The sequence below is a fragment of the Coccinella septempunctata genome, chromosome 2, assembly GCF_907165205.1.
Source record: "Coccinella septempunctata chromosome 2, icCocSept1.1, whole genome shotgun sequence".
NCBI lineage: Eukaryota > Metazoa > Arthropoda > Insecta > Coleoptera > Coccinellidae > Coccinella > Coccinella septempunctata.
Genome location: NC_058190.1, coordinates 8,846,356 through 8,860,418, shown reverse-complemented (window position 1 = coordinate 8,860,418; position 14,063 = coordinate 8,846,356). Strand labels below are relative to the sequence as shown.

Genomic DNA, 14,063 nt, shown 5'->3' with positions numbered 1-14,063 from the left:
ATGTATCAATTTGTGTTTCATCATTTTTAGCATGTAATCCGTGAATTTTTATATTTCATTGTTTTATATGTGTATGTATGTACCGCAGTTCATATAATTTGTATGCAAGTGTAATAGTTAGGATTTCTTTGTATATATTTTTCCTGATGATTTCAAATATTTTGGAAAACTTTCCGACACTGTAAATTTTTGAGGCAAATAGACGAATTGAATACGAGTGACCGAGGGAATAGTGGAGCCGTAGAGGCACCGAGCGGAACGGCCACTTACGTTTATTATTCAGCAAGGAACACTACAGTGGGGGGATTAATTATCGCCAGTACTATCCCTCGTCAGTCTCGGATCCGATAGAAACATCACGAAGTATTCCATTTCACATATTCGCAATAACGAAAAAAAAATAAAAATGCAAATAATATAATTTATTTAATAATAATAATAATATTATTATTTAATATTATATAATTTATTTATAGTTTTTGTACACGAACATAATCATTATTTCTTAATACTTTAAAATAAAAAAAAAAAAAATTGAGGACTTTGGGGTCATCTCAAGATAAATCCATCTGCTCGTTGATTTTCGCAGTTTTTGTGTACAACAGCTTCATTTCCTCGTAAAGTTCCATATCCTGTAATGAAAATTTCTCTAAATAGATATCAGCTGTGTAATAAATAATTTATTCGAAGTTAGTATTTTCTCGAGTTTTAGTATATTTGTCAGATATTCCGGTTTCTGGTTAAATATGAGTGGCTATCCCATAGAAATCATATTATATATTATTACTCTAGAATGCTAATCCAGTAGTAAGAAATGCGGCGAAAAATTGACAGTGGTCATTAATACGAATGCGCATCATTAGTTTATTTTCTAGTAGAACGTTGCCGAGTTTCTGAATATTCTGTCGATCGAATCTCATGAAGAGGGGGTAATTCATGTAACGCAGGTATGTCGGACAACAACGCGTTTTCTTTCAGTCATTTGATTTTTCACTGTTGCACGATCTGCTCAGAGGTAAGAAGTTTTAAGTCACATTTTCTGAACTGTACTTGTGTACTTGTCTATCATTTCAAAAATAATAAATGCAAAAAAAAAATTCAAAACTTGAATGAATTATCGAGTTCCACTGATAGCGAATTTCATTGATGATATATAGTAGTATTGCACTAGATCAGGATATTTCAAAATTGTTGCACGGAGTTTATAATATGCACTCAATGCTTAGGTACCTGTTCATCTAATTAAATCTGCGATAATATTGAATTGCATTGGTGATATTAAGTTTCAATCTTCTAGAATTTTTGTTGCGAGTTCCAAATATTTAGTAAGCACCAGTTGTTAGCAAGGAATTCGCTATAAAATTCCAATCTTCAGCCAATTCACGGTTTGGTCCAACAATCAATGAATACTCAATAATACCTACCTCTATCGACAAATTTAGATTTGGACTTATAACACGTCACCTCCGAGATCCCGATATACACTCACTTTCAAAAGTTTTGCACCCCCCCTGTAGTGGAGATAAAATAATCAAGATTCACAACAAATTGTTACTGACAACAACAGAAACTTGTTGACCACCAAATAAAATGATAACATTACGAAACAAAAAATTTTCTTGTGTTTAAATATCGATTTTGTCAAATGTGTGCCTTTCTGCGGACCAGTAGTTTTTCGTTTTAAGTACCGGTTAGTTCAAAAACTGTGTAATATGCCCAGAAACGAGTTGTCTGAGTTTGACAGAACTAGAATTATTGCTCTCTGGCAAGAAGGGCTCTCACGCCATCAGATAGCCAATAGACTAAACATCATTCGAAGCACGGTTAACAGAACGATTAGGCGCTATGAGGAAACTGGTGGAGTGCATAGTAGACCTCGAAATGGTCGTCCTCGTGTTACCACGATTCGAGAAGATCGGTATATTGCCCAATCAGCCCGTAGAAATAGGTCAGTGACGGTACCAACATTCAGGTCGGAATTCCAAAAAGCCCACAACCGTGTAATTTCATGTGCTACAATTCGTAGAAGAATTTTAACATCAGGATTGCGGTCCAAAAGGCATCTAAGAGTTCGTTTATTAACAGTTCGTCACCGAACCGCTCGTCTGCAGTGGTCGCGAGCTCATCAAAACTGGCATTCAGAAAAATGGAGGAATGTGCTATTTACAGATGAGTCACGGTTTGGGTTAGTAAGTGATGATTACCGCTTAAGAGTTTTGAGGGAACCAGGATGTCGAAATAGACCTGAGAGAGCTATTCAAGTTGCTCCTTTTCGCGGTGGCACTGAAATGTTTTGGGAAGGCATGATGTTTGGAAGAAGAACGCCACTAATTCACATATCCGGGACGATGACTGGTGCATATTGCCTCGAAAATATCATAAATCCTGTAATTATACCCACGGGTAATGAATAAGGGGCTCAATTTATCTTTATGGATGATAATGCCAGGCCACATCGCACTAGAGGTGTTCAAGAAGCCCTGGAAAACCAAAACATTATCAGATTAGAATGGCCCGCGACGTCTCCTGACATAAATCCTATAGTGCATATATGGGATCATGTCTCCAGAGCCGTTTTCCGTCGAAATAATCCACCACGAAATTCACAAGAACTTATTGTAGCTGTTACCGAGGAATGGATGAATATTCCGCAGGAAATAATCAATAATTTAATTTTTGGAATGCCTAGACAAGTGAATGCATTGCTGAGCAACAGAGGCTCAAATACTGCATATCAGTTTGCTCTTTTATTAATTAACTTTTAATTTTCCGTTTAAATTTAATTTTTGTTTTTGCAATTTTTGATTCCTAATTTGTATTTGTTGTTTCAACTTCATAATTCTATGAAATGAAATTGATTTCATTTTATTTCTGTAAAAGCCTTTCATTATACTTGAACCCGAGGGTATCATTTTTTTTTCAAAGTTTGAGATAGCCTTAATAATTGGGGGGTGCAGGACTTTTGAAAGTGAGTGTATTTCCATTGAAACCTGCAATATCATTGTACTGATTTTCTAAAACGAAGCATATATAAACACAATTAGTCATCCATGCATGTGTTCAATACCGACAAGAAGTCATGTATGAATACTATGAATCGAAAAATAAGTTTTTTCACCGAATGTATGTATGTTTATTTCTCATTTATACCAAATAAACAATTCGACTGACATAAGGTAGGAAAGTCTAGGCAACGTTCGAGTTGAAATAAACTAATGTCGCGCATTCGCTTTGACGACAACTGTCAATTTTTCGCCGCATTTTTTACTACTGGATTAGCATTCTAGAGTAAGTATATATATTATGATTTCTATGGGCTATCCTCAGTACCACTAAAACAATAATCACAAGATTAAAAGTAGATCTTCCTTGAAAGTGGATCAGAAGATCTGTTTGGACAAAATCCGTTGGTATTGAATAGCAGCTCTGTAACTTCAACAGCTAGAGAAAAATGGATGGCACGTTTCCGACCTCGATTTTCAAAAGATGGATAATGGCCAAAACCGCATCCTTTCAACTTTCTGTTTTCAAGTTATAAGTGGAAACTCATTTTTCGGCCTCTCTTTCTTGAAGTATCAGTGATATCGAAAAACAAATGTTACATTCTATACAGTCTTTCATTTAGAATGCAGTGGGTAGTCGAATATTTTGTTACATATTCCAGTCCGATATTTTTTCTGATTCAGAATATATAATAAGCGTTGTGTCTCTAATTGTTCTCCTAATAAGAAAAAACTTAAAACCTAGTTCGGTTAAGTTGGCAGGTAATTTTCAATGATAATATGATAATGAACTCTCCATATTGTGTCAGGTTAATGAATCTCTCCACACACAGGCTTCGCCTTTAGTGAATTCGCTTTAGGTTTATTATTCAGATATTGATATTGTAACTATCTTGTTTTCGGAGTTCTTCACCTTTTCTGAATTGAGTACTCAATAATACTTAGATGTGACCAGAAACCGTTACTTCGAGGTTTATACATAACTGACCACACCCATTAGAATATTGCTTAAAACTGACGTTGAACACCCTGTAACTAGCTTATGCTTCGAAAACGTCATAAGGCAGAAATGATTCTCCCGGTGTCATCTACCGACCATATGTTTGTCCAGTTTATGATGAAAGACCCTTTATAAGACGCCAAAAGAAAGATTTCATAGCTTTTCACCAAACTACCGTCATGCCTCAATTGAGGCGTTCCAGACTGAAAAGTAGTATTTAAAGTAACCTCAAAGTGGTAATTACCTACTCGGAAACGGATCACACATTTATTTATTTACATTGCTGCCAGATATTGATAGGATTCGTAGGTACCAATGATGTTATAAAATCCTGAAAGTTTTAGACCTCTAACTCACTTATTTTTTTGAAAGAACAACTTATGTGAAAATGACCAAAAATTTTTTTCTCATAAACTCGTGAATCGATTTTTCCCAATTTAGGATATGTTCTTAAGGCTGACAGTGACTTTCAGAAAAAAATTAAATTTTCATTTTTCATTTCAATTTTTCACCATGATACAATTCTGGCACAATTATGAAACAATTTTTTTCGGGAACCTCATCCCTTTTTCTATGGAAAAAAAAAATGATATTTTCGAATCTCAAAAGAAGGTACGCTATAGTAAAAAAAAATGAAAACCAAGTTTTCTTTCGCCAAAGAACAGAAGCGCGCGACCTAAACGCTACATGTGATTTTAAGCGCAAACACAACTGTCATAAGCGTAGTTAATTTTTGATGAGATAAGGTATACTCCATTCACTTTTATTTTAGCACTCGGTTGGCCATGGCAATTTGACACATTTCACTCTGTATAGTACGAAAATGTTGGGTTATGACGCTTGTCAAAACATTTTTGGGTTTTGAATCAACGCTATGTTGCCCGTTCTACGTAAAAGTTTCTGTTATTACGTATATGATCACAATGTCGAATCTTTTCGGAAAATATGTGACGAACATAATTGAAGTTTATACAAACTCTTTGAAGGCATACCAAATCCAGTTATTTGCATGGAAAATACAAGAGATCAGTATAATACCATAATATGCATTAGCTTGAGGAGAGTTAATGTTCGTTATCTTCTTTGGCTAGAGTTTGAATACGTTACATCAGTTGTAGATTTCAAAAATATTAACCCGAAGATGAAATGCATGTGTTGCAGTGGTTGGGAATGGGTATTTCTCGAAGGAATTAACAGATAATTAAAAGAATGTTAAATTCTTCAACAAAAATCATTATGCATCAATATGAGTAAAAGGAATTAAAGGAAGTTTCAAGTCAAGATGAACTTCACCTTTGAACAAAAATTTCACATGAATAAACAATTAACGGGACAACTGGCGCGTATTTGTGGCTGTTCATCTAAATGCATTGATATAATAATAATAATTATATAGGTATTTATTGGTACCTTAAGACATTTACAATGAATAAGAAAAGTCAAATGAAAAATGGAAAAATAAATTTTCGGGAACTCATTCTACGATGACATTCATCGAAAATCCTGTAATAAACTTTTCGCATAAATTCACTCAAATATAAAATTCTCAAATGCCACCAATATTTTGGGTCTCCCAATAGAAGGAAATTCTTTTAGAATATCAGGGTATAACCAAAGATTATAGAGTAGAAAGATGGGAAACGAGGCGACTAAAGCGATTTGAGCGCCATCTGTGTGTCACGCGTGTTTTTAAGACGCTAGGACTGGTTAAAATATTAATTTGAGTGCCATTTGCAGAAATATATGAAATTTTTGAAGAATTCAGACGTCAATTTTGATCAAAGAGATTTTGAATGTTTTGATTCTCATTCCGCTTATTGTTTATCTGGCTCGTTATAGTTGCTGATTTTTGTCTTATTTCTTGGTGTAAACATCAAAATATTGTTCGAAAATTATTGAATGGTGATGAACGGTGGATTAAGTTTTTCACTCAACTAAGGAAAATGAAAGCGTAAGTATTAAAAATCGTAACATGTGAATCGGTCATTCATTGATTCCAATTTTCAGTGCTCCGAAGTGGATAAAATTCTCAGGGCTTGAAGACAATTACTTCAGCAAACACTACTAACTACACCATGTGCAATGAACATTTTACTGCAGGTCAATTGAGAACTGTTCATCGACGTAAATTGTTGTATGCAGAAAACATCCCTTGCATGAACGGCCTATTAAGGGGAAATTATGATCTTTATAGGTCCATTCAATAATTCTCAATTGCTACTCTTTCAATATATTCAGAAATGCAGAGGTTTTATTGATTTCCATTTGGGAACCGAGTGACTGTCAAATTATTGTTTAGAAAGTCAAAGTTTTATGAAACCTGCTGTGAGTGTTTTGTTCATTCATTAATCAATTTGTATATTGTGTCATCAAGAGACCATATCATAAGGAAATCATAAAAAAAAGCACCAAGAAACTATACTGGTCTATACTGGTATACAGGTCTTGCATATGTCTGTAAGGTTTTTTTTAGTGTGGTTCTGAAAATTCTTTAAATAATACCTTCATATGTAAATAACTGGAATATGTATGCTATGATGCTATATTGAATATTGGTTCATATTAATTTCTGATATATGTATATTTTACAAATTCAACTAAGTTCATTAATTCAGAACAACCTTTTGTACAGAAACAACACCTTCGACGTATAGCAGACCATATACTTTAGTGTCCTATTTAAAGCTTCATTTATTGCCCACTATTTCAATTTTTGTAAATTTTTTATGAATTGCAAATAAACATATAGCACATCCAACAGCGTTTCGTTGATATCAATTGATTCCAAACAATGTTTAGATAAAAACTAACATCCTGATCACAAAACAAAACCATACTTTTGTTTTGTCGCTCAGGATGTTTGTTTTCTGATAGAAACAAAGTCAATATTCGAATGCAATACGAGAAAAAGAATTCGAATTTCGCGCCCCTCAATTAAAAAACAGAAAACTGTTATCAAAAACTTTTCCTGTATTGACAGTGCGTTTTTAGCGCCATCTCATTGTCACGCGTGTTTCCCCTTGCCAAAATGTAGTCGGTTTTTAGCACTAGCGATATGAGGGCGTTTCCTATCTTTGTACTCTATAATCTTTGGGTATAACTATCTGAATGAGCGGACCTGAATTCTAAATAGCACTTCCTGAAATCCTGTCTCTTTTTTCAAGAACTTTCGGCATTTTCGTAATAAAAATTGATATAAGTTGTGGCAACGGCGTTATGACATTAACGACATTTCATGAGTGCCAACCTTTACTCCGTTCTAGTTACAAAAACTTGGGAAAATTATTTCATGGCCAACCGACTGCTAAAATAAATGTGAGTGCAGTATATATCCCACGTTCATTGAGCGAATATAATGTTTTGATTCAAGACCGTTAATGAAAAGTGTAGTGTTTGCTCCAAATTATCGAAGAAAGCTCCAGGTTATTAAACATATGAACGGTTATTATCATATGAGGATATTTGCGAGTTTTCTTTCGTATTCGATAATGATTTTTCTACTGGTGGTATTGTCTGTAGCCATTGTAGTCCAGTTACAATAAACTTTTATAAGTTGTAAACTTTCACCATAAAAGCGTTGATTTATTGGAATGATTTCGACAGCATCGATTTCCATCTGGAATAAAAACTCGCCGTTATATAAATGATAGCATTCGAGCATTTTGTGGAACTCTTGCTAAATCAGAAGCATTTTTACAAAGACAACAGTATCCATTGGTTGAAATAGTTCTTTTAATCGGAACAATATATTCTGCACTGTCACCTGTGGACGAGATTTTCGCTTCAAAAATGAAACATCAGAATTTGATTGAAGAAATGTTTAATTGATGTGCCCAATACTTGATAAAATTCCATAATTGAACTTGAAACAGATTATGCGATTTTCACAAAATGAGTTTTTAAACCACGACCAGTTTACCTTCACCCACCTGAATATGCTATTGTGATAGCGAAACACGTGTCAAACACAGAAAACGGGGGACTCAATGCACAATTAATTTTTTTTTATACAACCCCAAACAACAATTGACACAGACAATATCACCAGTAGAAAAATCACAATCGAATACTATAGATAGCTCGCATATATCTTCATTGAGTAAGTAGAAAAATAAGGAACAAGGCGTAAAGGCGATTTCAGCAAGTTTCAAAATGTATTATTTAAACATCGGCGGAGATAATGTAAATGAAGCTTTAACTCCGAAATGATGGCATTAAGGTATGGGGAACATTACATGAAAAATATTCCGTATTTCGGAGTTCACAAGACAAATAATATACAGGGTGACCCATTTGGATAAAAAACAATTATACCGGAGGAAGGAAAGATCTGACAACAGTGCAAATAGCTCCATATTAGCGGCTACATCACACTTTTTGGGTATGAAAATCACCTGTGTGTATTCCTGAGTTGAAGATCTTTGCACACAAAGATCTATCCGTTTCCGAGATAATTGAGGCGTTCCATACTTAAAACTCGCTCTGTATACGTTTTCAACAGCAAGTACGGAACGATATCTAATTCTCTCTAATAAATAAATATCTTGAGATCATAGAATAATGGAATATTGAGAATAATTTTACCTTATCTGAAACTGATGGTTTAATTTCTGAAATTGCTTCCTCAAAGTCTTGGCTGGTCAATACGGCATCAAAATTTTCCAGGTCATTACTTTCAAAAGCTCTTGTGAAACGTATACGGGATGCTTCTTGCACTAAACCAGACAAATCCGCGCCTGTGTATCCAGAGAGCTTTTCCGATTTTCCAATACTCTCTAAATCAACGTCCGAACCTAAAAGAGGCCCATTCCTTGTGATAGTCTTAAGGATTTCAACTCTATCTGTAGGGGATGGCAAACCCACATAAAGTATTTTATCAAAACGTCCTGGTCTTAATACCGCAGGATCAATTACATCTGGCCTGTTGGTTGCCGCTAATAAAAATACTCCTTTTCTATCTTCCACACCATCCATCTCGGTCAAAAGCTGGTTCACAATCCTCGACGATACATCATTCTGTGAAAATAAACATATCCAGTATTCTATTGAAAAGTTATGATTCGATGACTTAGAAAGATATATATGCACATATAGCCTAAATTAGTCGAAATTCCCCAACCAAAATCAGGTCGTTACTTTTGATAGCTGAAAAGTTTTTCGAAAAATCATCTGCATATCCCACGTCTACGCCCTTGTCCGAAAAGACTGGTCGGTAGAAGGTCATCAAGACTTACAGGTTGTGGTTTAAGCTTATAAAAAAAATCTATGTGGAATTTTAAATACGGAATGATAACTTTATAATGTCAGGAACAATAAAAGTAGTCACAAATCAAACCGTGTCGAAAGAGATTCAGAGGTTCCGCACTCTTAAATATGCCAGCCAATATGTACTCCGCATCAAAACTTTTTTCACATGTTCTTCATGCAATAAATCACTCAAATTTATTTATTTATTCATTTATTTATTTATTTGAAAAAGATACACAGTTGAGGCAAAGCCTATAGAACTCAAAATAAAAACATATACGTTCTACATAGAATCAAGAATACATTGTGTGTACATGAGAATGAAAAAGTGTGAATCAAAAATAGAGAAAAAAATAAAATAAAAAATCCATTATCACGAGTGTCACCGACGTACGCGACGGCACAAATTGTCATAGTTGTTTTTGAACGCATTGACAGACTCTGAGTTCACAACAGCCGACGGCAAACTATTCCACGCACTAAAAACCCGGTTGGAGATGAAATTTTGCCTCTGCGACGATCTAAAATTTTCCTTAGTCAGTTTATATGCATGACCACGTAGACGACCATCGGAGTTCGAAGTGAAAAGGCTGCTTAGGTCAGCTCCAAAGAGATTGTGAAGAGCACGGTACGTTGTGATTAGGTCTCCTCGAATCCTCCTGTCAGCAAACGACGGTAAATTCATGAGAGATAGCCTCTCTTCATAACTTGGTCGCAAAATCCCATATGGCAGACGCGTCGCTCGACGCTGGATACCCTCCAACAAAGCCAAATCCCTGTTCAGTACCGGACTCCATACAGGGCCAGCAAATTCCAAGATGGGGCGTAAGTCTTGAACAGGACAGCACATGTTGAGGGGTCGCATCCGTTGAAGGCCTTCTGTATCATGAACAGAGATCTTTTAGCCTTATTCACAATGGAAATTATATGATCGGACCAGCTGAGATTCTCGGTAATAATCACACCGAGATCAGAATGACTGCTACAGGTGTTGATGGGTACATTGTTCAGATAGTACTGGAGACGGGGATTGAGGGAACCTAGGTGTAAAACAGCACATTTCTCCTGGTTGAGGGGCAGTTGCCACTCTCGGCACCAATGGGTCAGCGCCTCCAGGTCCTCCTGAAGTTCTACAGCGGCTGCAATAGGGTTTCCGAACAATTTCGTGTAGTCAGCAAATTGGGAGCACTTTGATTTGAGGATCTTAGGCAAATCAGATATAAAAAGAAGAAATAGAAGAGGCCCTAATACGGACCCTTGCGGAACGCCGCTTAAAACTGGCCTCGGAGAAGACAAAGATTTGCCAACCCGAACTTGGAAAACTCTGTCAGTGAGAAATGCCTCGATCCAACGGAGTAGACGGCCACGAATTCCCAAATGCTTTATCTTGTGAAGGAGGAGCTTATGAGGTACGCGGTCAAATGCTCGTGAGAAATCTAGATAGATAACGTCAACTGGATGGGACTTATCTAGGGACTTAGACCAGGAATTGATGCAGTCGAGAAGGTTGGTAATGACTGAACGACCTGGCAGGAAACCATGTTGACTGTCCGGTATAAGGCAGTTTTCAACGGCGAATTGGAGGACTTTCTCATGAATGATCTTCTCACACACCTTGGATATGATCGGAACCAAACTGATGGGGCGATAATTGGCAGCATCACTCTTGTCTCCTTTTTTGAATATGGGCGTCACCAGTGCACTTCGCCAAGTTGAAGGCAAGCGAGAAGTCTCAAACGATCGTGTGAACAATAGGGAGAGAGGGTATGAAAGAGATTCAGCACATTCCTTCAAAAGTTTGGCAGAGAAACCATCAGGACCCGGCGAAGAGTTGACATCTAGGGCAGAGAGGTGTGCTTCAACGACAGAGGGAGTAAAACTTATTTCTGTGATCTCCGAAGAATTGTATGGACCAATGGGTTTAGGTAGACTGGTAGATCCCCTGGTGAAGGAGGAGGCAAAACAATCCGCCAGTACATTAGCGGATTCTTCGGGGCCGGAGGACGGTTGACTGGTGGAGTTTGTAACTAGTGGGATGTCAACTTTAGAATTGAGGGTGGATCGAACATATTTGAAGAACTTTTTTCTGTTCTTAGAATGAATCAACTTGGATTCATAGAGCTTTTTAGCATTTCTCATAAAAGAAGAAAGAAAATTAGAGAATCTCCGATGTTCGCTGTAGTCCTCCACGCGTTTTCGGCGCTGGAAACGCCGCCATATTGACTTCTTATGGTGTATTAACTGCAGAATGTGTCGATCAATCCAAGGTTTGGATGGAACTTGAATAATTTCCTGTTCATGAGAGCATTCATCTATCAAATTCTGGAGGATTGATGAGAACGAGGTCCAGCCCTCTTCAACATCGCATGTGGGCGTTATATGTGTGCTCCAGTTGACCTCACCAAGTTTACGATTGAGGAGTTGATAGTCAGTAATCTTCACAGTTTTACTTAATCTTCTAGTTGTTGGAAAATGCAGTTGAAGAGAAGCCATCAGGATGATGTGATCTGATCTTCCCAATGGTGGATATTGTTGGATTTTGGAAACAAGATTGGCATCGTTTGTCAAAATTAGATCTAAAAGAGAAGGATTTTGCGTACCACGAAAGCGAGTTGGGAAATCGATCAACTGAAACAAATTGTTTTCATGGATAGAGTGAATGTAAGGATTGGATGGCGAATTGCGCGTTATCGATGCAATAGGCCATTGAACATCAGGCATATTGAAGTCACCAGCTATAACTAGGTTGCGCTTAGAGTTGGAAAGTTCACCTAGGTGGACTGCCATTGCTTCATCAAATTGACAGGGACGTGGTCTATAAATACAACCGATGGTGAAAACGCAAGATCTGCCCTTCGAAAGGTCAATAAATAGATTGTCAATTCCTGGTGAATCGAGACCCGAAATCGTAAGAGTAAAAGAGTCGGCAACCTCTCTTGAAACGTAAGCACACACACCACCGTAGCCCACGGTAGACGTGCTATCATGCCTAAAAACATCGTAACCAGGAATCGCAACAAGTGTGTCCGGAATACCAGGATGTAGCCAGGTTTCCGAGATCAGGATGAAGGTGGGGTGATTAATGCTGACAAAAGCCAGCAGCTCATGAAACTTGGACAACAAAGATTGAGCGTTGGTATAAGAAATTGTCCACTCGTGAAGGTTTTTCAGTTTTTCGAACTCGCACTAGTATATATTTTGGTAATTGTGGGTTTACCAGAGACGTACTTAATGTCTATGTTAGACTCTCCCTCTTTAATTCTGCGTTTCAGTTCGATACGCAGATCATCAAGCTCCCTGATCTGCATTGGTGACTTGTCATCAGTGATGTTGAATTTTTGCCACTCGGGCACACCCGCCACAGCTCTCCTATTCTTGAGTATCTTTGATACAACGAGCGGATTGTTGAAAGACACCTTAATGATTCTCGGTCGATTATTAACAGATTTACCAATTCTAGACATAGAGATGCGTTGGGAATTAGCGTTAGGACTCAAATAATCAAGAACCTGGGAAACAATATTTTCGTCCCCATCAGCGCTTGCCTCAGGAATGCCACGAACCAAGATGTTGTGTGATCTACGCAGACGTTCGAGCATTTCTGCAGGATCAACAGCTGGGGCAACTGGACCCTCAGCAAATGAGGCAGACTTGGAAGATGTTATCTCGGATATTTTGGAACAAGCAGAATCTACAGCAAGCTTGAGGTCTCTGTGTATTTCGGTTAAGTGACTTATCTCCGAAGTGCAGGTTTCGATTTCAGAGTCATGTTTGTTGATTGATTGAGCATGTCTATCGAGAATGCCCTCATGACGCTCAATGTCCGACGAGTGTCTCTCTAAAATGGTCTTGCACTCCGACAGGTTGGTTTGAAGAACCAATTGAGTAGCCTTGATTGAGGATATATCATTTGCTATCTCACTTAGTTTCGCCATAAGTAAGGCGAACTGGTCGTCGCCGGGTGAAAATGAAGTCTGCGATCCGACCCTTGGGGTTGATGTACCAGAGGAAACCGATCCACTACGAAGCGAGCGGCCCTCCCTCCGGCAATAGTTAAAAAGCCAACCATCACCCACCGAATTTATCTCGCTGGGTTGTAAGTTTAGGCAACTAATATGGAAAGCGCACATTTGAAACAACTAGCAGACTTAGAAGAAGTTGTCTGTTTTGAGCAAACGTGACACTTACTCATCTTAACCCCTATTTATAATTTAAAACGAAACAAAGGAAGTGGATGGGGATAATCACAAATTTCACTCTCCTGGGCCGATAAGAGAGACTTATAACAGATTAGGAAGGCCACGGAAAGGGGAAGGTAAACAAAATGTTGTAGGATCAGGTAGTTTTATGGATTGAAAGAATTAAATATCTGATCTCCTATAAAATTACGTAGCAATGTGGAAAAGATTGAAATACGTTCTCTGCGCCCACCTCTAGGTTATATCATGTACTGAGTACTGAGCACAGAACAGACCCATATAGAAGGGAAACTCCCCTACTAAGAAGTGGGGTCAAGTTTCAGCGCCCCCATGCGGTGGTTCGAGGAAATAAAAGCGCCCTCTGGCGGCCGGAATTCGAAACAAATGAGCGGGAAAATTTGAAATGCTTCCTATTTAAAATCATTTGATTTGATTTTTGAAGTTCGGGATTGAAACAACGTACTGGAATGAGTTAATATAGCATTTCAAGATGCTATATTACCATTCCAGTACGAGTTGTTTCAAATCCAATGTTCTCAGAAGCTTGATGACTTGAATAAAAAAAACACATATGTAGGCAATGATAAAACTATATTTCTTCATAAATAAATCATA

At 37.4% G+C, this 14,063-nt stretch overlaps 1 protein-coding gene across 2 annotated transcripts in view; it reads right to left on the bottom strand.

Moving 5' to 3' along the window:
• Positions 1-413: 413 nt before the first annotated feature.
• The window catches only part of LOC123307730 (nuclear valosin-containing protein-like), a 59,432-nt gene continuing 45,782 nt past the window's right edge, over positions 414-14,063 (bottom strand). For both annotated transcript variants that reach the window (XM_044890150.1, XM_044890151.1), the window contains exons 8-9: positions 8,587-9,018; positions 414-632 (exon numbers count right to left, since the gene is read on the bottom strand). In XM_044890150.1, coding sequence (XP_044746085.1) covers positions 555-632; positions 8,587-9,018 — 510 coding nt within the window. In that variant the 3' untranslated portion in view covers positions 414-554. The remainder of the gene's footprint in view (positions 633-8,586; positions 9,019-14,063) is intronic.